This window comes from Phyllobates terribilis, unplaced genomic scaffold (genome assembly GCF_046119375.1).
Source record: "Phyllobates terribilis strain yellow unplaced genomic scaffold, ASM4611937v1 Scaffold_1__5_contigs__length_1240528914, whole genome shotgun sequence".
Taxonomy (NCBI): Eukaryota; Metazoa; Chordata; class Amphibia; order Anura; family Dendrobatidae; genus Phyllobates; species Phyllobates terribilis.
In genome coordinates, this window is record NW_027362761.1 from 725,767,376 (window position 1) to 725,794,397 (window position 27,022).

General features: G+C 41.3%; 1 protein-coding gene across 6 annotated transcripts in view; it reads left to right on the forward strand.

Moving 5' to 3' along the window:
• TCF3 (transcription factor 3) overlaps positions 1-27,022 on the forward strand; it is an 86,477-nt gene that overhangs the window by 16,790 nt on the left and 42,665 nt on the right. For all 6 annotated transcript variants that reach the window (XM_073686340.1, XM_073686341.1, XM_073686339.1 and 3 more), the window contains exon 3: positions 12,729-12,801. In XM_073686340.1, the coding sequence (XP_073542441.1) occupies positions 12,729-12,801 (73 nt within the window). The remainder of the gene's footprint in view (positions 1-12,728; positions 12,802-27,022) is intronic.

The window sequence follows — 27,022 nt, forward strand, 5'->3', positions numbered from 1 at the left end:
ACTGTACCCAATTTATTATATATTGTAGGAGTCGGAGTTGGTCCATTTTATACCAACTCCACCAAAATGGACACAGACTCCACAGCCCCGCTTGTGAGTATCATACTTTTTCATGTTAAAAGAAGACTTCTGCCAATTGAGTTCAACCTATAACCTAACATTGATCCAGAGGAAGGTAAATGCTAATTGTCCCATATTAAGGGAAAAATTCCTTCCCAACTCCACATAAAAAAATCAAACTAGTTCCCTGAATCAACGCCTCATGACAGAATCTAGCACCCGTGACCTGTAAAATTGGAGAAAGGCATCCAGGCCCTTCTTGCACTTTTGTGATGAATCAACCATTACAACATCCTGTGGCAGAGAGTTCCATAGTCTCACTGCTTGTACAGTAAAGTGTCCCCCCGTCTGTGATTATGATTAAACCCTCTTTCCCCTAGATGTAGAGGAAGCCCCCTTATCAATGTCACAAATGTCTGTGTAAAAAGATCATTAGAAGGATCTCTGTACTGCCCCCCTCCCCATATATATGTACATTGTAATAAGATCGCCCCTACGCCTTTGTTTCTCCCCACTGAATAACCCCAAGTTTGATATCCTGCCTTGGTATTGCGGTTCCCCCATTCACTTAACCTTGGTCGCTCTTCTCTGCACCCGCTCTAGTTCAGCTATGTCCTTCTTATACACCGGAGACCAAAATTGTACACAATATTCTAAGTGTAGCTGCACTTTAGTGACAAGGGAAATTCTTGGTAATCCGTAAAAAAAAATGCCTGGCGCTCACATCTAGGCTATGTGAACAGTGTCTTTTTCAGTCACATTCCATCTGGAACCTGCCCGAAAAAGCGCTAGAAAGAACTGTATAAAAGAATTAACATATATACTACAATGTCAAAGTGACTTGCTGTGCATAGGTTCAGCCTTTTGTAACTTATTTTAACTGCTTCATTAAAAAAAAAATCCCTTCCCTCCCACAGCCTTATTCAGCTATACTGTACAGTTGACTAAGGCTGTGGACGGGCCAAGGCCATCACTTACTGATTGAGATGTGTATTATATTGTGAAGCTTGAACACGTGCCAAATAATGAAAATCTACTAAGGGTATGTGCACTCTGCATTTTATAGGTACTGGCGATGTATTTTCTGAATGATCTCGTCTTTTTAGCAGTTTTTGCAGTGGCTTTGCTGCTGCTGACTTGTTTTTGGAATTCACTTAATTTGTCCTTTTAGCCTTTGTATGACATTGAAATAAGTGCAAAATGAGTTAATGATGTTGGTAAACCAGAGATTACCATACCCAAAAAAAAAGGAAATGTGCAGATTCTAATACTTTGTGAAAACTACCTTACCAACAACTATACATCTGCTCACAGAAGCACTGCCATAGACAATGAAAGAAGCACCGGTTGAGCAGGAATAGGGCACGATGCAATCCAAGTGCCAATATTGTGCTTGCAAATAATCAATTCTCATGGGTTCACTTTATGCACATCTGCATAGGATCTCATCTGATTGGTCATGAGAAATAAATGGTGTTGCAGATATGGGTGTGCTACAACTTGCATACCAAATCTACATCTTGCACACCAAATCTACAACTTAATATATATGGTTGAAACTTTTCACTGGCTCCAACACTTACATCATCCCCCACCTTATTTGTTCAAGTATTCTTTTAGACTAAAACTTTTTAAGTAAAAAAAAAAAAGTTCAAATCATCCCACTTTTCCTTTTTAAAAATAAAGGGAAAAATATTACTCATTCAAAAAAAAAAGTCCAATTGATCAAAAGATTAAGTGAACTAACACATATAGTAAACACTATAAAGAGAAAATTTAAACCCCTCCAAACCCCACTTAAAGAAGCACTAAAAAGTTATGAAAATGTTGAATGTACCCCAAATTGGTATCAATAAAAACAAAAAAAATAAGCCCCCTCAGAGCTCCATTAACGGAAAGATAAAAATGTTACGTGTGTGGGTGTGGGGTTAACGGCGAGACCAAGCAAAAGATTTATTTTTTTTGCAAAATTCTAATTTATTTATTTTTTACGACACTTTTATAAAAAAATGAAAAATCAATGCAAGTTTTGTATTACCGCAACCTCACTGACCTGAACAATCAGGCTTCCAGATCACTTTTACAACAGAATGAATGAATGTCCTAAAAACAAAAGCCAACCCAAAAACAAATGACAAAATTGCATATTTTTTTCCATGTTCTTCAGTACATTACATGGTGACATTCAAAGCTACATTCTGGCCCACAAAAAAACAAGCCCTCAAGCATCTACGTTACATGTAAATTATTTTTTCATCGACACAGACCTTATTTAAACAAAAAATTATCTGACGACGCAGCCCCTTTTTAATATATATAGATAGATAGATATTTTATAACCATTTAATTACATTATGTACAAAGGTGTTAAAAATGTATGTATGTCATGTATGAACTCCATTCAAGGATTTTTATACAGTGTTTCTTCACCATGCAGCAGGAACCACAGTATAGCCACTTTGTGCGATTTTCTTCCCTTGGGCTATGCTCACACGTTGCGTTTTTGCTGCGTTTTTCTACAGGCAAAACCTGTTCACTTGGCAGTAAAGAAGCTGCTTACAAAAAGCAGTTTTTGCTGCAGTTGTGAAGCGTTTTTCAGGATCCTAAAGTTCAGCATTGCTTCCACCACAGAAGCATGAACAATACAAGGTGTTCGGTCACCAATGCAAGACATATGTGAAACCATAAAACCATTTGTGGAAAAAAGGGCAATTTGATCAAATTATTTAGTGGAAAAAGATTTTTATGTCTGAAAATATAGTGGCTATTCTGAACAAAAAAGTTAATGAGTTTATGAAAAATACACAATAACAAATCTAAGAGCAGGAGGAGGTGAATTGGTTGGGAATAGTTTACCTAAGGCATTGGCAGAGCATTGAGTTTGTAGGACACAGTTCACTTTCACACTTTGGTGGGCCCTTGAGTTGCTCAGGTATTGTTCAATTTCACACCTTGGTCAGCCAATATTTACTTTACACGTATCACTAATTTAATTAAACTGTACTAATCGTAACTGCCATTCTCAGGTGATGAGACCAAGTCATTATGATTTAAACTTGGGAAAATCACAAAAATAAATGGGCTTCACATACTGCTCTACCTGCTTTTTTTCACTAAAAGCGCAGCAAAAACTGATAGTAATGTTTTTTTGCTGCAATTTTGCACTTACCCATTGCTGTCTATGGGTGAAAAAACGTGGAAAGAAGTGACATGCTGCAGTTTTTCAAGTCAGTCAGAAAAAAACCTGTGTGCATGAGATTTCTGAAATCTCATAGATTTTGCTGGTACTGTAAAATGCAGCTTTTAATTGGCCTAAAAAAACGCAGCGAAAGCGCAACTTGTGAACTTAGGCTAAAGTGCTATGAGGAGTCTTTGGTACGCTCTTGATGATGCAGCGTATGTTGTTTATTTTTTTTATTGTGTTTTGAATGCGTTTAATTTAACTTGCTTTTTTTGGATACTTCCTGTTACTTAGCTGTTGATTAAACTTTGATAGTTTTATGTGGATTACATGTGTTTTTAGTGTGTTTCTGCTGTGGAGATGCATTTTTTTTTACCTGTACATTTTCCTCATTTAATTCAAGTCAATGGTTGAAAATTCGCAAATAAAACCTATTTACTGCAAGAGAAATTGACGTTGCAGATTTATAAAACTCACCACAGGTCCGTTTACTCAGCATTTAAAAAAAAAAAAAAAAAAAGTGCCCATGAGATTCCTATAAATCCCGTCCACTTTGAAGCTGTAGGACACTGCGTTTTTTTGCGCAACTAAAGTACTTGGCATAAAAATGGGTTGTGGGTGCTTAGCCCAATGGATAAAGTGAGCTTTTGTGTGTTCATACCACCTGCATTTCAGTTTGTTTGGCTACTCCTTTGCCAATAGGCATTGCAGCACATTCACAATAGTGGAAGAGACAAGGTTCACACAGGACCGTTTGGTGCAATATGACTTTTTTTTAACAGTCAGGAGTGGGTACTAAACGGAGGAACAAATGTCAACCTCTTGCATATGGCAAAACTGTGTGCAAAGAGCCCAAACGGTTGTGCACTGGGCTCCTATGTACCCTTCCAACCATGGCTTTCTGTCACTGAAGCCAGTGATTTTTATATAGATTTAGTTTTAGTAATAATTTGTGCTATTGGCAACTTTTGACAATGTCAGACAGCCCGGTTAGGCTGGCCCTATACGGAGTAGCAGTAGTACAGGTATGTGAATGAAGCCTAAGGATATGTTCTTGCATGGTGTATTATAATAGCCGGGTGGATGACATTTATCCAGCTGGAAGTAACTTGTGATGCTGATTTTAAATTTGCAGCATGTAAGTTTATGCTACGGATTTCACAATTTGCAGTGCGGGGAAAAAACGTAGCATGAATTAGTCTCTCCTTAATTTTCGCCTATTCAAATCTCTGGGCCGCAATTCTTCAGCATGGAAAATCGTTTTTGTTCTTGTAAATTTTAGCAGGATGAAAATCAGATGCCCCCCCCCCCCATCCCCACCACTCATGTGAACTTAGCTTAATGGTGCTGCCATATGTCACCCTCCCCCCCACTTTTGTGCATGGTCATGGGCAGCTGCTCTGTGGGACTCTGCCTTAAACATACCCCAATAAAGCCATCCGAAGAATAACAAACTGGATCGTGAGCTGTGCCACAGAAATGTATTAATGTATGATTGCACCAGGTTTGCAGCTGACTACTGTTCTTGTGCCACATCAGTGTTCCCTTTTAATATCAGTATTTTCTAGAAGGTAACCCATTTTAGGACTAGCCAATTCTATTTGTTTGCACTTTTCATTTTCCTCTTCCCTTTCTCCCAGAAGCTATAGCTTTATTTTTCTGTCTTTAGAGCCGTATGAGGACTTGTCCCGAAAAAAAAAAAAGTTGTAGTTTTAAATACCATTCGTTTTATTATATTATGTACTGACAAACTGGAAAAATAATTCCAAGTGTGCTGAGATTGAAAAAAAAACAGCAATTCCACCATAATTTTTTAGGTTCATTGTTCAGTAAAAATGACCTGACTGCGTGATTCTACAGGTCAGTATAATTGTGATGATGCCAAACTTGTACATTTTTTTTCTTTTAATAATGAAATTAAATTCTGACATTTGTGGTTAAAAAAAAAAAAAGTTGCCATTCTCTTTAACCCGTAACTTTTATATTTTTATTTTTCCAATCTGTGGAGGTTTTTCTTTTTGCCTGCTGAGCTGTAGTTAATTGATACCATTTAGGGGCACTTACGACATATTGAACACATTTTTGTTCCTTTTTTTAAATCATTTTTTAGGAAACTTTAACTAGAGATCCATTTTGGTCTCGTATGCTATACACTGCAATACCATGGCATTACAGGGTTTATTATCAATTGCAGTCTCGTTTCAACAGCAGCGATGATGGTTAGTGCTGGTCGCTACTGTTACTGGCAGATGGTGGCTGTGTATTACAGCCAGCCTGCTCCTGTGCCCGCTTCATGCATGCACACCCTGATTGTGATGTGGGATGTACGTGTATGGCAGGGTGTGTGAAGGGATTAATGTAGTCTTTCCATAGTAAAACACAAGTATATGATTAGGGAGGAGTTGGTTATTTGCTGAATAAAAGTAGTAGAGGTGGGGGGATTTTCACATTTTTGTAAAGGAAAAGTTGTGATGCCAACGGAATCACTCTGTCCCCAGTCTTGGTACAGTTTAGATGTGCACAAAAAGGGCAGGCCATGTGTTTGTGGACGGGGGCCAGAGAGTGTCTGATGCAAGTCAGTCAGCCTCATGATAGTGAACGGTTCCTTCAGGGTTTCCGTAGGAATCTTGTTTTTCAGAGATTCCTAAGGAAACCCAAACATAATGCTCAGCGGAGAGCACGGTGTGTGTGTGTGAACAGAGCCTAAAAAATACATGGAGGATCTTCCATTTCCTTTGAACGCCATGCTCCTTAACACTAGGAATTCCATCTAATTAGTAATTAACTTACAGGCAAGTGAGAAGTTCACTTCTCTATAAATGACAGGCTTTAAATAGGTGACAACCAGGATGTGGAAAAAAAACTACAGGACCTCCTTGATGTTTCAATTGAGTCTTTAAAGGGGTATTCCCATCTCCAAAATCCTATCCCAATATGTAGTAGGTGTAATAATAATATTAGCAAATATCTTCAATTAGAAATGTAGTATAGTATTTTTGATTCACTATGTCTATTCATTTGCAGGTATTGCGGGACCTTAGGTATCCACGGTTACGACCACTGGCAGCTAGATAACTGTCACTAGATCAGTGGTCGTAACCATGGATACCTAAGGTCCTTCAATGCCTGCACATGAGGAAAGAGACATATCGAATCAGAACTATACTACATTTCTAATTGGAGGTATTTGCTAATATTATTCTTATTACACCTACTACATATTGGGATGGGATCTTGGAGATGGGAATACCCCTTTAAGGGTGACTCAAATCTCAATTCACATAGACCCACTAGACCAGGGGTGCACAACATATCACAATGCCATTCTGTGCAGCCCCAACACTGTCTGACTCCTCTGTGGTCCGTTGCCTATGGGGATACCTGCGCTCATTATATGGTTATCTTGACGACTTTTTTCTGGGGTGCTAAATAAGGGAGCAGACCTTAACTTAATAGAATATGGCATATATAATACTGACCTCAGAATACCCCTTTTACATAACCGAGTATCTTTTGGCATGCTTGTTAAATAGGTTTGAGTCGCTGCGGCTGCATGTCTCTTGGCTGTTCAACAACACATGCAGGGATTGCCTAACAGCCGCAAAACTTGCAGCCGCGGCGACTTGAACCTATTTAACGAGCATGCCAAAAGGTACTGTGTTGGCACCAGAGCATGCTCTGATAACACCTTTTCCAAGCACGTTTGCACATCACTAATTGATACCTGATTTTACGCTACCCAGTGCATTCATATGACCAGTGAAATTGCAGTGATTTTTTTTTTTTTTTTGTATAGAGACAATATCTAGGTGTATCCTTAGCATTAAAGGGGTGACATTGCATCCGAATATAGCTGTCAAGATGCTTGCATTATTGGCAGGTTTTGTACACCTGTCTTAGTAATAATTCTAAAGGATCAGGGGTGCGATTCTGCCAATCGTAGCAGTGGTATTGCACAGCATCATAAATGCCAGTCACCTCCCAGTGCAGAAGTGAGCAGCACCAGCGTACTCTTTTTAAACTCCCTTGTATACATGAAAGCTTACCCTTTGTGTTTTCAATGGAGAGATTTCAGAAAGCAGCTGTTGGACACCGTGGCCAGGATGTTTTGGCCGGCAGAAACAAAAGAATCAGCCATTCCAGTTCAAGCTGCCGATCATTCTCTAGGAGCCGATATAGATGGTTGACTTAGGGAGCGCAATGTAAAAAGTTTTTAGCGCTTTTTATGGAGGTAGTCATTGCAATATTTTTTACACCTGTTTTTTTAAAATGAACATTTCTTACATCAGGAGAAAAGTCAAAGATTTTATATCCATTTTTTTTTTCTTCAGAATTATGTGCATTTTTTTTCTCCGTTGTCTGTAAATTAGACTCCCTAACATTCCCTTTTTTGATTATTTCTTTTACAGAATTGAGTATTAGCTGCCTTCTAGCATAAAAATGTTTTTGTGTGTGCACATTTACACACAAGAACCACTATAGTATAGTATAACGTCCTGACAAAATTACATCAGTTGTCATCCAATATTGTAAAAAGAAAACAAACAAAAAAAAAAAAACAACAAATGGCTAGTTCATTAGAACGGGACAGTCTACTAGGCAAAGACAGCCCTATACAGATCAGAGTAGCATATGTTGTAGGAACGTTTCCTAGCATATGCACTGTAAGCTGGACTCTGTAAACCTTAGTATATGGCAGTATTTTGTTTTAGGTGGAAATTATCCTAAAGAAACTTCAGCTCATAGAATCTACACTATGTACATTTGTGGTGTGGATTCCACTTCCAAAAACCACTTAATGGTGGTTTAAAAACCCTATACCTATGTACTGTATTGGCAAAAACCCATGCATGATGCAGATCTTCAGATCTGCATCATGACCATTATGTTGTGAATTTGTCATTGATTGTGTTTTAAACATTTTAGGACGTAGGGCGGATTTTTTTTCTGCCTCCTGCTCATCTAGGTTGGATTTTGATCACTTCCAGTCTTTTGTTTCTTGTGGGATGAGTGTTACAGCTGCTTATCCAAGCTACTTTATTTAAAGTACTGACCTGCTAAGCCAAGCTTATCTTGCAAGTTCTTGAATCACTTGGCTAACAGCTCTGTGATGTATGTGGGCAACTTCAGGACCAGTGTACATAGCTGTGTTTGACTTTTTTTTTTTTTTTTTTTAATACAGAGCTGGAATAGGGACTTCCATAGTGGTGCACAAGCTCTATATTGTAACTCCCTTCCTATGCTTCTGATTTCCTATTGAGAATACAGTACAGTCTGTTGGAGCCTGCATGGTTCCATATTAAAGGTTCTGTACAACATTTTGATTGACTGACTGCTTCTATAACCTCCATAGCAGACCACAACCAGCTTTTCTATGGTCTGCCGATAATTAACTCTTTAGATATGGTTGACTTTTTTTTTTTTTTTCATTTACTGCGGCCATACACATAAGATGAGTGTCGGATGAACCAATTATTTCTGCACAACTGGCAAACTAATGTGAAGTGTGTTGACTTGCCCCAACACCTACCATCGGAGAATGGAGGTGGGGCAGATTTCAAGAAGACTGATCCTTTTGCTCTCCTGCGAAATAGGCCCTGGGCAGAGGTGTTGGGCAATGGCTTTCCCACTTCTCCCCATTAATAACACAGGCATGCATGTGTCTAGCCACCCTTTAGCCTACAGGATTGTTTGCAAGAAGCAGACATGATCCCTTCATATTACTTTTTTTTTTCTTATAGACATCTGAGGGATGAGTGTGTGATGGGGGGAGGAGGTTAGTAGCTTCTCTTTGGCCACACTGAAAATGTATTGTATCCTGGTCCTACTCTTATTCTAATTTATTTCACTTTTGTCCTAGAAGAACAGTAAAGTGATTGTCCAGGCATCTAATATTGATGGCCTATGTTTAGGTGCCCAGACAGCCTCTTAAAAAGACTCTGTCACCAGGTTTGCAATGCCCCATTTGAGGGCAGCACAAAGTAAGTGGGAGTTCTACTCCTCTGAGTCATTTACAGAGTTTCTGTAGTTTTCATATCAAGCTGTGTTCACACTAGGCATCTTTTTTTCTGCAGCAAAACCTGATCTCTGGGCAGGAAAAAAGCTGCGTCAAAAACACAGGTTTTTTGCTGCTTTTTTCAGGATCCCAAAGTTCAGCTTTGCTTCCACCACAGAAACATGAACACAGGTCACCAATGCAAGACATATGTGAAACCATATTAACCAGAATTAGGGTATGTGCACACGATGCAGAAATGAAGCAGAAAATTTCTGCATCATTTCTGCATCTCCCTGGCAGAAAAAACGCATGCAGATTGTGCATGCGTTTTTCCTGCAGAATACATGCGGATCCACATGCAGATTCACATGCGTTTCCGCATGCAGATTGACAAGCGCTTTCCAGGCGATTTTAGCATCACCTGGAAAGTGCTTGATAACTAGGTCACACTGTATAAATCCATGCAAACAGCATGGATTTATACAGTGTGAACCGAGAGAGTGTATATACTTACCTCCGATGGCCCGCGCTGTCCTGCTCACTCCGTTCTCCCGGCTGCCGGCAACTTTGAATTGAAAGACCTGCCGACGTCAGCGTCACGTGACCCGTCACATGACTCTGACGTCACCGCAGGTCCTACAACTCACTGCAAGTGCCGGGAACCAAGCGGGAGCGCTGCGCGGGCCGACAGAAGGTAAGAATACATTTATTTTTTATTTTATTCTTCTTTTTACAGCTTTTTCAATGGTACCTGGGTGTGGATGAGACTCTCCTCTCCTCTACACCCGGGTACCATCCGCACATTAGAACGCACCAATTACGCAAGTACAAATGCTGTCTTGCGGAATTGGCGCGTTCTAATGCAAGTCAATGGCGGCGAAATCGCCGCGTTTCCGCAAAATTAATTGACATGCTGCGGATTTTTGACCGCAGCGTTAACGCTGCGGAAAAATCCGCATCATGGGCACAGCACATGCGGATTTCCATTGGGGAACATTGCTGCCCTTCTACCATGCGTTTTTCATGCGTTTCCGCGGCGTTTACGCAACTGCAAAAACGCCGCGGAAACGCATGAAATACGCATCGTGTGAACACAACCTTACAAAGGTAACAATGGGGGGAGGTGAATTATTCAGCAATAGTTTTTCTAAGACACTTGCAGTCAGAGTTTGTAGGACACTATTTATTTTAACACTATGGTCTGCCATTGGGTTGCTCAGAGATTGAACAATACCTGTGGCCCACAGAGTTGTGAAATTGAACAATCTCACACCTAGGTTGGCCAGTGTTTACATTGCACACATCACAAATGTAATTAAACTGTCCTAATCCAAACTTCCATCTTGGGTGACAAACACAAGATGGAAAAATCACAAAAATAAATGTTTCACATACCGCTGTACTTGCTTTTTTTTCACTAAAAACGCAGCAAACCTGATAGCTATGTTCACACTATGCGTTTTTCAGTGTTTTTTTTTTCACCACTCATTACTTTCAATGGGTGAAAAAACGCTGAAAAGTGACGTGCGCTATTGTGCAAAAAAAAAACAACCATGCAAAGCACAAAATTCAAATGATACAAAAAAAAAACAGTGTGTGCTTGAAACTACTGAAATCTGAGACTTTGCTGGTACTGTAAAACGCAGCTGAAAATTTTCGTAAAAAAATGCTGAAATAACGCCTAGTGTGAAAATAGAATAACAATGTTTTGTCCGCTGCAGCTCTGCTAGCTCTCTCATAGATGATCTCCCGTTATGTGTAGTCCTCCATATACATGAGTTCTGCCTAGCACGATGGCTCAGTGGTTAGGACTGCAGCGCTGGGGTCCTAGGGTCAAATCCCACCAAGGACAACATCTGCAAGGAGTTTGTATCTTCTCCTTGTGTTTGTGTGGGTTTCCTCCGGGTTCTCCGGTTTCCTCCCACACTCCAAAGACATACTGATAAGGAATGTAGATTGTGAGCCCCAATGGGGACAGTGCCCATGGTGTCTGTAAAACGTTGTAAAATTAATTGCCCTATATAAGTGAGTAAAATAAGTAGCTATTGGTTGGCAACTTTATATGCACAATGTAGCCTTAAAGCTGTGCTGTGATGGGCTTCTTGGTAATGAATAGTGTTGAGCGAGTATGTTCTATTAACCCTTTCGCTGAGTATGCTCGGGCCGAGCTCCAAGTAGTTACAGCTGCTCGGTGATATGGTTGAATCGCTCCCGTGTACATGATTTGCGACTGTTTGACAGTTTTATTACATGGGAGGAATGTGTAAGAAATAGACATTCCTCACATGTAATAAAGCTGTCAAACAGTCACAAATCATGCACACTGGAGCGATTTAACCTTATCACCGAGCAGCTATAAATACTCGGAGCTCGGCCCGAGCATACTCGCCGAAAGGGTTAACAGACCATACTCGCTCAACACTAGTAATGAACTCTTAACAGCTGCATCAAAAATGATTTATCAAAATTACAGCAGTTGACACAGTGCTGGAATTGAGGTCCCTGTTCATATCTTCTTCTGCTCTCAGATTGAAGGGCATAAACAGATTCCCTTTAAGGAGTGGGGAAACCTTTTTTGAGCACGGTGCTTGCCCTGTGAGTGAGCCCTGATGTCTGCATAATGTTCTCTCCTGTCCAGGCAGTAGCTGCTGGGCTGTCCAGATTAAGAATGTACAAATTTGTTCCCTACTTACTGTTGTTGGTCAGGCCCCCTATGTGGGCTAGTACTAAAACCTGGCTAGCTTGGTTGGCCTGGGTGTTCAGGCAACTGATGGGCAGCATATAATGTGGGCTTTCATCAGGTTATATTTTTGCCCTACATTTGCTTTGTAGTCCGGCGTGTGTGTTAACATGTTCATACGATTACATTAGCCCTTTGAGTTTCCTTTCCAAGCTGTTACTGGCTGGCATACGATGCCACAGAGAATGAAGTATCGTTCAGCATAGTACACAGAATGAGGACTGATGCCCACTGTATGGCGTCTCGCAGGCATCCTTTTTAAGATAATTGAGCTTTTCATGATGTATATCTAAAATTCTATAATTGCCTGTTGATCACAGATTCTTGTGACTGCTTCAGTACAGTGGCATCCATAAACTATAATGGCGTCCATTTAATTAGTGCATTCATTAAACTCCTACTATAATAGGGCATTTCTCACAACCTTCCTTTAGTCTATATGCCGGGAAAAGATCCATACTCTTGTGCTTGCCATCCAGTGGGCACTTAAAGGAGAAACTGTCTAGAAGCAAAGCTGAATGTGTGGAGCTGCAAGCAACCAACGGCAGAACTAATGCATTTAGAGCAAAAACAAGCTACATTTTTGGTCTTTTCCTACAGGTTTGCTTTTTTTTGATTCTCTGTGGGCCAGAGTTAAGACCATAATTAGGTGATGGTTAGGGATAGTTAGACAATAGTTATGCTTAGTCACACACGTCACATTGTCTATTTCATTGCTGCTTTTTAATTACCATCTCCTTGTTTTCCAGATGTTCCCATTGCCTGTGGCTAATGGTAAGAGCAGACCTACAACACTGGCCAGTACTCAGTTTGGTGGATCAGGTAATGACAACTCTCTTATCACTTTGCCTACTGTGCTTGTCTACATTTTTGTGTTTCTTTGAATTGGAATTGTGTACATTAAAGGAGTTTTCCACTTTTAGAAAAGTGAACCCCAAATGATTCCTGTAATGTAAAATAACAGAGCTAGTACTCACCACCCCCCACCCCCCCATCGCCGCTCCAGTGTCTGTGTTTCTGCTCACATCACTGCTACAGCCAGTCACTGAGCTCAGCGGCTGGCGCCATCTACATCAGTGCTGTCTGTCTTTGGACCCCAAACGATCCCTATAATAACACTGCACTTGGGGTATAAGTGCACATCACAAGCATTTCAGGCAGTTTCCGCCTGGAAAAGATGTCAAAGTGCTCAGTAGCAGTTTCTTCATTATTCACTGGAGTGGAAAAACTAGCAGAAAACCATAAAAAAAAGAGTCAGGAAAACCGTGGGAAAATCCTCCAAGAAGTGCAGGTGGTAAAAACCATCAGGGAAACAACACTCGGGAAAAACACACACTTCAGGGGAAAAAAAAACTCCAGAGTTTTCTGAAGTCTTGTGCTTGAAAAACTTGTTGGGTTTGTCGGAGTTTAAAAGACTTTGTGCTCACATACCCGAAGGCTATGTTCACACCTCGCGTTTTTATTTTTTTGTTGTGAAAAACCAAGCATTTTACTATCTAAGCAAAGTTAATAAGATTTCTGAAATCTCTTGCGCATGTTGCTTTTTTTTTTTTCTTTGTCTCACATCTGTAGCATGTCAATTCTGTTACTGTTTTTGTAGCGTTTTTTTTAAACCCATTTGGGTAAAAAATGCGCATATTTTACGCAGTGTTTTTCCTGTCAACACATCAGTATTCCCAGCAGATTTTTCTGCTGCAAATCCTGAACGCGTGCACATAGTCTAAGGCTGTGTGCCCACAATGCGGATTTAATGCATTTCCGCGGCAGCATTTTCGCCTCAAACACGCATTAAAAATGCTTGTTAAGTTGTCTGCCATGTTTCCCAATGATAATCCGCATGTGCTGTGCACATGCTGCGGAAATTTCCGCTGCGGATTATCATTGCGGAAAAATTCGCAGCACAACCATTTATTGTATTCATGTGGATGTTATGCGATTCAATGTGCGGATGGTACTTGGGTCTGGAGAAGGAGACTCTCCTCCAGACCCGGGTATCATTAGTAAAAAAAAAAAAAAAAAAAAGAATTAAAACGTAAAAAATAACATTATACTTACCTCTTCCGCGGCCCCCGGTCTCTTCTCCGGTGGCATGCGCTGTCCTCGGCGTCCCGCGGTGTTCTGAAAGAACCTGCGTCGACTTCATTTAGTCATGTGATAGTCACGTGACCGTTAACGTCAGCGGTTGCGTGCCCTGTCAGCTGACTAAATGACGTCACCGCAGGTCCTTTCTGAACACTGCGGGATGCCAAGGACAGAGCACACCACCGGAGAGGAGACCGTGGGCCACTGGAGAGGTAAGTATGTGTTTTTTTTTTTTTGTTGTTTTTTTTTTTTTTTTACTATTAATGCTGCATTTAAAGCAGCATAAGTTGGTCACACAATATAAATCTATGCCGGTTGCATGGATTTATATTGTGTGACCAACTTGTCAAGTACTTTTCCAAGTGATGCTCAAAATCACTTGGTAATAACTGGTTTGGCCACCCTTAGCAGCAACAATTCCAATCAAGCATTTGCGATAACTGGCAATGAGTACCACAGATAGTCTTCCAGGTCCTGAAGCTGCAAAACAGGCCTAGGTCATGACACTACCACCATGATGTATCTTTTCTGAAATGCTGTGTTACTTCTACGCCAGATGTAATGGGACATACACCTTCCAAAAAGTTCAACTTTTGTCTCGTCAGTCCACAGAGTATTCTCCCAAAAGTCTTGGCGATCATCAAGATGTTTTCTGGCAAAAAAAAAAGACGAGCCTTTGTTTTCTGTTCAGCAGTGTTTTTCTTCTTGGAACTCTGCCACACATGTTGTTTTTGCCCAGTTTTTCTTATGATGGCGTTATGAACACTGACCTGAACTGAGGCAAGTGAGGCCTGCAGTTCATTGGATGTTGTTGTGGGGTCTTTTGTGACCTCTTGGATGAATAGTCGCTGCGCTCTTGGGGTAATTTTGGTTGGCCGGCCACTCCTGGGAAGGTTCACAACTGCTCCATGTTTTCACCATTTGTGGATAATGCCTCTCCCTGAAGTTTGCTGGAGTCCCAAAGCTTTAGAAATTGCTTTAAAACCTTTTCCAGACTGATAGATCTCAATTACTTTATTTCTCATTTGTTCCTGAATTTCTTTGGATCTCAACATGATGTCAAGCTTTTGAGGATCTTTTGGTCTACTTCACTTTGTCAGGCAGGTCCTATTTAAGTGATTTCTTAATCGAGAACAGATGTGGCAGTAATCAGGCCTGTGTGTGGCTAGGGAAATTGAACTGAGCTTCCTAAATTACCTGTGGTTTATCACATCTTTATGTTTTAGGGGAAGAGGCAAACACTTTTTCACATAGGGCCCTGTAGTTTGGATTTCTTTTTCCCTTAATAATAAAGACCTTCATTTAAAAACTGCATTTTGTGTTTACTTGTGTTATCTTTGTCTAATATTTACATTTGTTTTGTGATCTGAAACATTTAAGTGTGACAAACATGCAAAAGAATAAGAAATCAGGAAGGGGGCAAACACTTTTTCACACCGCTGTATATTTTTACAGCCTTTTCCCTCTATGATCCTAATGAATAGATGTGAGCAGCACGGACCATGGCAAAACTACCATTTTACCATTCCGTTCTGCCTTCCGTCCCCCCCTCCACCTTTTATTTACAAGATTTGCCTTGTGCAAGTTAAATATTGTGAATCTTTTTAATTTTTCCTTTACATAATAAAGCATTTTTTTCCTTCAAAAGAGTTTAAACACTTTATGTAACTTAAGTTTTTTTGTTTGGTCTGCAAAGATATTAAAATGATACTCTAAATCAGAGATGTCACACTCCAACATACAGAGGGCTGAATGAAAAATTTGGACAAAGTCGCGGGCGAATCAGTATACAGAATAATGGGGCCCCCGCGCAGTCGTCCACACAGAATAATGGGGCCCCCGCGTAGTTGTCCACACAGAATAACGGGGCCCGCAGTAGGGGTGGTGGTTCTGGTGTTGCGGGCCAAATTAAACCGCCCTGTGGGCCAGATGTGGCACACGGGCTTGAGTTTGACACGTGTGCTCTAAATGTAGACCTGTATAGCATATCCACATGGTATGCTGTAAAGGTCTGATGACAGTTCTACCTCTGGATCCCCAACAATGTGAAGCACAGGGATCCCACTTGCACGGCTGTGTCTGTGACTCCTATAGAGCAGTAAATGGGAAAAGAGCAAATGCACGGCCATCCCTTTATTCATTCTTGGCTTAAAGGGATTGTCCACTACTATTAATATTTGGCCATTCTATTTTTGTGTTTAAAATAAGTATCTTTGTAAATACCTTGCTTTGCAGTTACTGCCTTTGAGTGTCGCTATCACTGGCCGCTCACAGGCATCACGTGACCTCCGGCTGCTGCCGGCTCTGACATCCGCTGATGTCATGTCAAGTCAGGCGTGACATCAGTGACACAGTCACCGCCGCGGTGGATGCGGGTCTGTGGCAGGGTTACCCTGCATCCACCGCGCGCTTTCCCAATGAATGAGAAGAGGGAAAGCGCGCAGTGGATGCTGGGTGTGTAACGCGGGGTAACCCTGCCCACAGCCGATCACTCACCGTGGAACGCGGAAGAGGGACCCTCGGCTGCAGCCGGAACTTGACGTGACGTCAGCGGATGTCAGAGCTGGCTACGGGTCACGTGATGCCTGTGAGCGGCTAGCGATAGCGCCACTCACAGGCAGTAACTGCAAAGCAAGGTATTTACAAAGATATTTATTTTCAACATAAAAATAGAATGGCCAAATATTAATAGTAGTAGTGGACAATCCCTTTAAAAGTAATAGCTAATGGGCAGGCTAAGAGATCCTCGTACTCCACATTGATGCAAGTTTTGTTTCTGGGTCCCACACCTGGCAGACAATTAGGTCATATCATGTGACTCTGCTATAGAAGCATTTACCGATGCATTTCCATGTTACGTTTCTACCATATAAATGGATTCAATAATGGTGGGGCTCATCATCATTGCAAAAGGTAAAATTCACACCACCATCTGTTTAGTAAATTTAAAATCCACAGAACATAATTGGCGATGTTGCTTACAACGATGGTACTGTAGAGTGTGATCTGCACTGAAACCATTCCCGTTTCTAAGTACAGACTCTGTTCATCACCAGTTTGCTTCAAGCCCAAATGCTTAAATCCTCCAAACATTGTCTGATATTCCAACGATGGATGGTTTTTTTTTTTCCCTGCAAGGTCTTAAGGGGGATCTGCCTCTGTTATGCTGCTCACCAATTCAGTAGCAAAAACATTGTGACAAAGACCCTGATTCCTGTGATGTGTTCAAAACTGGGCTGGTTGCTGTATTTAATCAGTGTTTGATCATCACTAGAGGACTAGTAAACCTGCTGCCATATAGCCTTCAAAGCTCATGAGCTCTGTATAACCCTGCTCTCACCACTTACCTAGAGCACACGTCAAACTCTGGCCCACGTGCCAAATCTGGACTGCAGGGTGAGTATATCTGGCCCGCGACGCTGGGTGGGTACCCTGAGTTTTAGTTCATGATGTGGGTCCCTCGCCCAGCATTGCACTTGAAGGCCATGATGGAGAAGGGAGAGTCAGTTAATGCTCCCAATCCCATCATTCCCCCTCTGCGTCTGACGTCTCAATGTAGCGGGCGCGATGGCGTCATTACAACGTGTTAGCTGTACCAAGGTGTGCAGAGGATCAGAAGACACCATGAAGAGATCGGAGCAGATGGGGAAAGGTGTTTTTTTTTTTTATGTGGGGCCCATTGTACTGTGTGGAGCGTTATGTAGGGATTACAGTTGCAGAAACATACTGTGATGGGGTCACCATTCTTTGTCGGGGGTGGGGTGGTGGATTAAGGGAGGGGTGGCACAGTAGAGTCATCATACCGTGCGTGTGGAGGGTACTGTGGAGATATCATACTGTGTTTGGGGGAACTTTTGTTTGCATCATACTTTATTATCTATTTAAGGTTTTTTATCCTTTATTACATATTTAAAGGGAATGTGTCACCCCCTGGGATTTATCTGATCTACTAATATGGGCATACAGGTGATAGAAATGTAAATCTATACCTACCTGTATGACTCTGTATTAGAGGTCTTGTTACTGTGAAATTTCATTTTATAGCTTTATTTTACTGATGCCTTCTAGATCCTGGGCCCGGAAGAAATCCACACCTCCTGTGTTCATTATAATGGCTCCCCCCTCCTCTGCACTTTACAGTGGCCAAATGCTGCGCCAGCGCACCTCGCTCTTTATACAAGGCGCACTTCTTCGTCCCGTCTATTGGTATTGTACAGGAGGGATCTTGTGTGCAGGCGTTGGCGAGTCCCTGTGACTTCCGCTCCAGTGACCTCCGGCGTGGGCAACACTAAGGTTCTCTCCCCACTTCCATCCTACACCGTCATCGTTGGGAAGTGTGTGTGTGTGTTTTTTTTTTTGTTTTTTTTTCTAGTCTGTCTACATTACTGTATGCAGCACAAAAAAAAGCCTTAAAACACAGGTGTAAAGGAACCCTTGGGTTACGTTCCCATGGGACTTTTTTTTTTTTTTCTTTCTGCATATACTTTTCGCTTGCTTAGCCAATTAAGAGGACAATACCATGTGGAAAAAGCACAGATTATTTTCCTTCCAGATTTTTAGACCAAAAATCCGCTGTCTTCCAGTACTAGCACTATGGATGAGATGCACACAGAAAATAATCTGCTGGTGAATTTAACCAGCACTTCAGGTTTGAAATGTCAATTTCTGCTTCTGGTGTTATTGTGGACTTCACCCTTTTCCAGTGCATGGCTTAACTGTTACATGTGGGAAGTCCACCATAGGAAATGTCCCATAGGAACACATCCTAAAATCTGAAAATTCAAATCAAATTCGCCCTAAATGTGGAAAAAGAAAACCGAGATATCAATTTATGCAATATTGCCAAGCCCAGCTATCAGATTTCAAAATAGTGAGGGGATAGCGGCTTAGGAGAAATTAATAAGCTTTTTTTTTTTTTTTTGTGCATTAGAATAATGAACATGTTTATTATTCTTGCAAATGTTTTATTTGTTTCATATTCGGAATGAAAATCTGTGGGATTTTTTCCAGATCATGTAAGTGGAACACATAATATAGCTTATTCACTTTCATTGGATGCACAATGTTGGTGGATTTACCGTAATTCCCTCTTCAACATTCGCCATACATGCACAGCATAAATTGGGTGCAGCGGTATGGGAGAGGGAGCTACGCCTGCACTACACCCAGCAGATGTGGACTGTTACACTAATGTATCAAGCCCCAGTCACTGTCAGCGGCATTTAAGTCATGCAATCCACGTGGTTGCACAACCACTTGCAGCCATTGATCTCCCCCCCCCCCCCCCCCCCCACACACTCCTGTGATCAAGGTGTACCAATGGCTTCCCATGTCAGCCGGAGGCCTGCTTTGTAGCCGAGCCGCATATAGGCATCATGGGAGACTGTGGTTTTCTCTATATTCTGCAATATATATTTAATGTGCTCAGCATAAATGAGTATACCCTCTTTGAAAAATAAGATTTTATCAATCTCTTACTGAATACAAGTACTATTTCAAAATTTTTGACAAGACTGTGTTTCATAGAACATTATTAACCTTACTTTCATGTTATAGGTTAAAAAAAATGTAACTTTCATTGCAAAATCTTCAGTTCTAATCAAATTAGTTAATTCAATAATGAATATACCCTACATCAAAAACTACATCTAGTATTGTGTATGACCTCCATAAATTTTCAAGACCGCACAAAGTCTTCTAGGCATGGAATAAACAAGTTGGCGACACATTGCAACATCTATTAATTTCCATTCTTAAAGAACGAGCGCTTTTAGAGCCTGCCTGAGTTTCCCCATTACAGCTTCATCTAGGGGTATGACCTCCACTACCTCACTTCCACGGAAATGTTGCTAAAAAACCAAAATCTAATAAAATCAAAAGATAATGTCAACCTTCCAATGGGCCTTGTTTTAGGTCTCAGGTTCTGGTATGGCTGTATTTTCTTTCAAACTTTTTATCATACCATCTTAGCATGGAAAGTCATGTTGCCAGGTTGTGTCTAATACACTATGAACACAAAAAAAAAGTTGATATTTCAGATTTTTTTTTTTATATAAATGTTTTCGCCACAAATTTAATTGTTTTTATTGCTGTTTTCCAGTAAGTTAAATGGTAAAAAAAAAAAAGCCCCCAAAAATCAAGCTGTTGTATTGCTAAGGCTATGTTCACACACATTGGGTTTTGCTGCGTATTTTGCAGCAGATTCTTATGCAAATTTTCAGCTGCTTTTTGCAGTACCAGCAAAGTCTATGAGAAACCAGAATTCTCTGTTTGTACATGTTGCTTTTTTGTTTGCTGTGTATTTTTCTGCCTTGCTTGCGTTTTTGGAAAATAGAGCATGTCACTTTCTTTCAGCGTTTTTGCAGCGTTTTCACCCATAGGAAGTAATGGGTGATGAAAAAAATGCTGCAAAAATTGCACTTGCGTTTTTTGCTGTGTTTTTGATGGCAAAATAGAATGGGATTCTTTTTTTTTTTTTGACAGCACTTTATGTACATGCCTAATAGAGACAGAGGTACAGTGAAAAAAACACATAAAAAAACGCAGGAAAACCTGCATTTTTGATGCAGCTGTTTTCCTACCAGAGAAAAGTTGTCAGCAGATTTAGCTACAGAAAAAAAACACCACGTGTGTGAACATAGCCGATGGAAAAACTTGTTAGGTCTCTGGCCCGAAGGAGAGGAAAAAACGAAATCACAAAAAATGAAAATTGGCCACGGACAGTTGATCTCAACAGATTTGAACTGTGAATCGGTGGACTTGTGGAATTTTACTGCTCCCCCGTCTGACACTTTTCGCACTTACTGATGCTCAAAATAATAGAAAGAAGCAGAAGGCGGCTTTGCGCATAGGTTTCTCTGCATGCCCTATAATAAACACGATCTACTGCTCCCATAGAAACCTTTAAGGAATGTAACACATGTACTCACTGCAAGTCCTGTTTTTTTGTCTGGCACATGTGTTTAGGGTTAGTCTTGGCATGGTGTCCTACTGCAGACAGTTCAGTGAGCGAGGCAGTCTCTTTCCGATAATGCTAAAGACAGGTTTTATTTGATATTCTTGAGGGGAGACGGATTATGGAAGCAGAATGTTTTTTTTTTTTTTTTTAACTTTATTTATAAATATTAAATTGTCTTTTAAGTGAATATTTATTTTCTGTTATTTAAAAAAAAAAAAAAAATGTTTCTTCCAGCAAACACAAAGTGTAAACTGAGTATATTGGAGTGTGAGTGGTAGGAGTGAGCTCCGACACAGTAGAAATGCCTTATCTAGAGCGTGCCTCAGTTTATTACACCATTTACCCAAATATAGCACAAATAATGACGTGAATGTACATCTTTTCATATTTTACAATGGACTTTTGAACATCGTTTTGAAAAAGCCATGGATGAATGATGTTTGAAACCTGCCCAAAGAGACTGGTGTGTGTTTTTTGTTTGTTAGTTTTTCCTTTTTATTATTTTTTTTATTTAAAGAAAAAAACAAAGTGACAACCAGGTGCGCATTTACTTGTCTATTAGGTAGATTAGCCTCCGTCTCTCTCAATTTCAGATGTCTGTCCATCAGTATGGGGAGGATGTCCCTATATTGCTGGGTATTTTATTCGCTGTTCGTGTGTATAAGGCTGCTCATTAATCTGAACAGAGCCGCTCTCCTGCTCCCATATTTGCTATGCACATTTCGCTCCCAACCCCCCAACCTCTGTTTGCTTTATTTTTTTTTTTTTTCCATTGATTAAAAAACAAGATTTAGCGAGGATTCTTTATGAATATGCATGAGCTGAAGAGATTAATATGCATAATTATGTAAATTGGGTAGCAATTAAACAACCAATTCTTGAGGGTGAGAAGCGGAATGGGGGAGGGTTGTTGGCACAAAAGGCCGATAGTTGAAGGGCATTATGTAGCCTCAGTATTTTGCTGGTTATATGTACAGTTGAGTATAAGCGAGATAAAATGTAATGCGTACATAACAAAATTAATTTTTCCTCCCACAAAGGGGACAAAATGCCGGCAAATCGTCATCTGATGTGAAGAATCTGACTGCTATAAGGTGTTGCATGTCAGGCTTTACCAGGGAAACAGATGGAGATAAAAGGAAAGGGAGGGTTACGTTTCTGCAGGACTGAGACCACTGGAGAGACCATGGCAGCATTTTTTTTATTGGATAATCTATGCAGCAAACTTACAACATGTCAATCACTTCACTTTAAAGGGATATATTCCACCTCTATAGACTGGGCCAACATCTAAGATATATTCATGATAAATTACACTTATACGTAATGTATATTACATAATGTACACCATATATAGTAGATCATGAATATATCTTACACCACATTGGCCATCATGTGCATGCTCTCCTGAAAGGATTTTGGCCACCTCTACAGACAGCGACCACGTGGTAGAAGCATGGTGTAAGATATACATATGGTATATACCTGTATATAATATTTCACACCATGCTTTGCTCCACATTGGCCCAGTTTGTAGAGATGGACATCTTTTAAAAGATTTGAAGGGATGCACATGTTGCAAGTTTGCTGCATTCTATGCCTATATGTGCATCTATATGCACATTACTTGAGGATGCACAGCATACTATGTATACAAATACAAGAGGTGTAGACGTGATTGTAGGTAAAATTTGTTAAAAAATTCAACGTTGTAGATTGAGCTTGCTTGAGAAAGCTACAAACGTGTAATTTTCAAAAAGGTTGTATGATGCGAGTTCATTCATGTCTGCTTTCACTGTTGCACTTGTTAAATGCCAACCCCATCCTACACTTACATGCTCAGTTCTGTGACTTATTCATGGAAGAAATCCACTACCAGGCATCAATGGCGGCTTACCTGCCATGAAAATGGAGGGATACTGCCCAATCCTTCTCTCGTGCAATACACATTAGATGGTCGGCTGGTTCTGACGGGATCTGAGAATGTAAAGGCCCTCATACATCAGGAAGTGATGGATGTACAGCCGCTTCTCCAGACAGATGACTTGCATACAGATCCTTGGGCTATGTGCACACTGAGATTTTTTTGAAACAAGTTTTCTAGTGGAAAACACTCATATGGGGGTGGGGTTGTCTTTTTGAGGAGGTTTTTTATATAATATACACACACACTGCTCAAAAAAATAAAGGGAACACTTAAACCGAATATAACTCTAAGTAAATCAAACTTCTGTGAAATCAAACTGTCCACTTACAAAGCAACACTGATTGACAATCAATTTCACATGCTGTTGTGCAAATGGAATAGACAATAGATGGAAATTATTGCAATTATCAAGACACCCTCAATAAAGGCGTGTTTCTGCAGGTGGGGACCACAGACCACATCTCAGTACCAATGCTTTCTGGCTGATGTTTTGGTCACTTTTGAATGTTGGTTGTGCTTTCACACTCGTGGTAGCATGAGATGGACTCTACAACTCACAGAAGTTGCTCAGGTAGTGCAGCTCATCCAGGGTGGCACAACAATGCGAGCTGTGGCAAGAAGGTTTGCTGTGTCTGTCAGCGTAGTGTCCAGAGGTTGGAGGGGCTACCAGGAGACAGACCAGTACACCAAGAGACATGGAGGGGGCCGTAGGAGGGCAACAACCCAGCAGCAGGACCGCTACCTCCACCTTTGTTCAAGCAGGAACAGGAGGAGCACTGCCAGAGCCCTGCAAAATGACCTCCAGCAGGCCACAAATGTGCATGTGTCTGCACAAGCGGTTAGAAACAAACTCCATGTGGGTGGTATCAGGCCCCGACGTCCACAGATGGGGGTTGTGCTCACAGCCCAACACCGTGCAGGACGCTTGGCATTTGCCACAAAACACCAGGATTGGCAAAGTCGCCACTGGCGCCCTGTGCTCTTCACAGATGAAAGCAGGTTCACACTGAGCACATGTTACAGACGTGACAGAGTCTGGAGACGCGGTGGAGAGCGATCTGCTGCCTGCAACATCCTTCAGCATGACCGGTTTGGCAGTGGGTCCGTAATGGTGTGGGGTGGCATTTCTTTGGAGGGCCGCACAGCCCTCCATGTGCTGCCAGAGGTAGCCTGACTGCTATTAGGTACCGAGGTGAGATCCTCAGACCCCTTGTGAGACCATATGCTGGTGCGGTTGGCCCTGGGTTCCTCCTAATGCAGGACAATGCCAGACCTATGTGGCTGGAGTGTCAGCAGTTCCTGCAAGATGAAGGCATTGAAGCTATGGACTGGCCCGCCCGTTCCCCAGACCTGAATCCGATTGAGCACATCTGGGACATCCTGTCTCGCTCCATCCACCAATGTCACGTTGCACCACAGACTGTCCAGGAGTTGGGGGATGCTTTAGTCCAGGTCTGGGAGGAGATCCCACAGGAGACTATCTGCAACCTCAACAGGAACATGCCCAGGCGTTGTAGGGAGGTCATACAGGCACGTGGAGCCCACACACAATACTGAACCGCATTTTGACTTGTTTTAAGGACATTATATCAAAGTTGGATCAGCCTGTATTGTGTTTTTCCACTTTCATTTTGGGGGTGACTCCAAATCCAGGCCTCCATTGGTTAATAAATTTGATTTCCATTGATGATTTTTGTGTGCTTTTGTTGTCAGCACATTCAACTTTGTACAGAACAAAGTATTGAATGAGAATATTTTATTCATTCAGATCTAGGATATTATTTGAGTGTTCCCTTTATTTTTTGAGCAGTATATTATATAATAATTTTTTGCAGTCCTTTGACTGTACAATGACTAGCCTGGAACGTTTTCCATCAGGAGCCACGTCATCATGCACTTTTTTTTTTTTCCCCCACCAGGCCTTTTTCAAAACCTGATTACCAATTTACAATAAACAAAATAGTGTGTTCTAAAAGAGAATTATCTAACCTATAAAGAGGAATGCCACACTTGAAATAGATACAAATTGTTTATTCAATAACTTACAAATTAAATATTATGTATTCTTATGTGTACAAAAAATTTAGGGAATTAATAGTTACCCAAGTCAGACACCTGGGCTCCGACGTGCGTTTCGCATATTTGCTTCCTCGGGGGGAACCTGAAGCTGAATGAAAAAACGAAGCATGTGAACTGCGAAGAGGTTCTAAAATAAAAAATTATAGGCAGTTTAAGTATTTTTTTTTTCTAACTATTTTTGAGGTGTCTCTTGGAGCGGACCTTCAAAAAAAAAAAAACTTAACCTTATTTTGCGTTTACACTTGCTGACTTGTGTGCTTGCAGATTAGTGGCCGTTTTATGGCTTGTGTAGGCAAACTGACTACACTTATGATGCACACAGCTAGGTACTTGATCGTTCTGTTCTACTTGTGCTCATTGTTTATACTGGGCAATGTGTTCCTCAGTGATGATTTTTTAACCGTTCAATAATAAGCTATTTAACCCGTGTGTCTTTTTTTAATTGTTTGTTTTTTTCTGATATTTGTGAAGAAATGTAACATTTTATTTCCTTTTTAGAGCCATAAAAAAACACTCAAATACATTTTCAAATTTGTTCCCTTTTCTTTAACAATTATGTTTCTCTATCTCATACGTTTTTGTTTTTTTTGTATTTTAGGAATGGGGGTGGGGCTGGTAACAGCCATGTCATATAACCATGATTTACCATATAGCTGGGGCTGATAGATTTGCCCCAGTTTATGTATATGCAGCCTCTTGACTGCATAATAGAGCTGACTGTGTCTTCTAGGACCCAGCAGCTCCTGCTCCTTTGCTGGACCCAGCACTCCCGTGACCACTAGTTTCAGAGGAGAAGGTGCATTTAGCGCTTCCTATTACTGTGTACACAGTTCTTAAGGCCCCGTCACACTTGGCGACGCTACAGCGATCCCGACAACGATACGACCTGTCAGGGATCGTTGCTGCGTCGCTATGTGATCGCTGGTGAGCTGTCAAACAGGCAGGCTCACCAACGATCAGGGGAGCAGCGACATCGTGGAAAGAATCTTTCCACGATGTCCTGCTCCTGGTTACCAGCCTGCTGAAGCAGGAGCAGGCTGGTAACCATGATAAACAGCGGGTTACTAGGTGCGCGTGTGCCCCTCGTAACCCGCTGTTTATCATGGTTACCAGCCTGATCGCTGGTCACACACAGCGATGTGTGCTGACCAGCGGGAGGGCAAAGACCAAAAAATGGTCCAGGACATTTTGCGGCGATCAGCGACCTCACAGCAGGGGCCTGATCGCTGCAAAGTGTCACACATAGAGTGACATCGCTGGTGAGGTCGCTGTTGCGTCACTAAAACCGTGACTCCGCAGCGATCTCGCTAGCGATCTCGCTATGTGAGATGGGGGCTTTAGGAAGGCAGAGACGGTTACAAACTGTCCCTGCATTCTCGGAGGAGTACAGCTGTGTGTCACTGCAGAGTAGAATACGGGCTGCTCAGATGTTGATCATCTATGGGCAATGCAAAAGAGCATTTTACCTGGTGACCCAGTGTTTTGCTCGTTTATCACTTGATTGGCAACCTTTTTTACACTGGCTAATGCAGTGTAACGGCATCCTTAACCATGGATCTATTGTATGGTGTTATGCGACCTTATCTAGGCTTTCAGCATTACAGCAGACCTGTGGTTCTCTCTAATGATAGTGGGATGATTTTCTTCTTTGACTGTATATACAGCAAAGCTAACAAGCTACAGTGCATTGGAAACCTTTGCTTGTGAATGCTGTAGTAGCCATTGTGAAAACTGCAATATAAGGCTAGCTTCCCCAAAAGGAGTAAATAAACCTGATTTTAAATGTCTGCTTTCTTTTGAAGTTAGCACCCCGACCCCCACACCAAACCCCCTCACACCTTCCTCCATACCTTATGACAAATCTGGCTGTATGCATAAAGCTCCCTTCTTAAAGGGAACCTGTCACTTGATTCATGCTGTCCAAACCTTAGGCAACATGAATCAGAGCCTGGCTGCACCACTTCATCCAGGTATATTTGTCTCTGGAATGCCAGAAC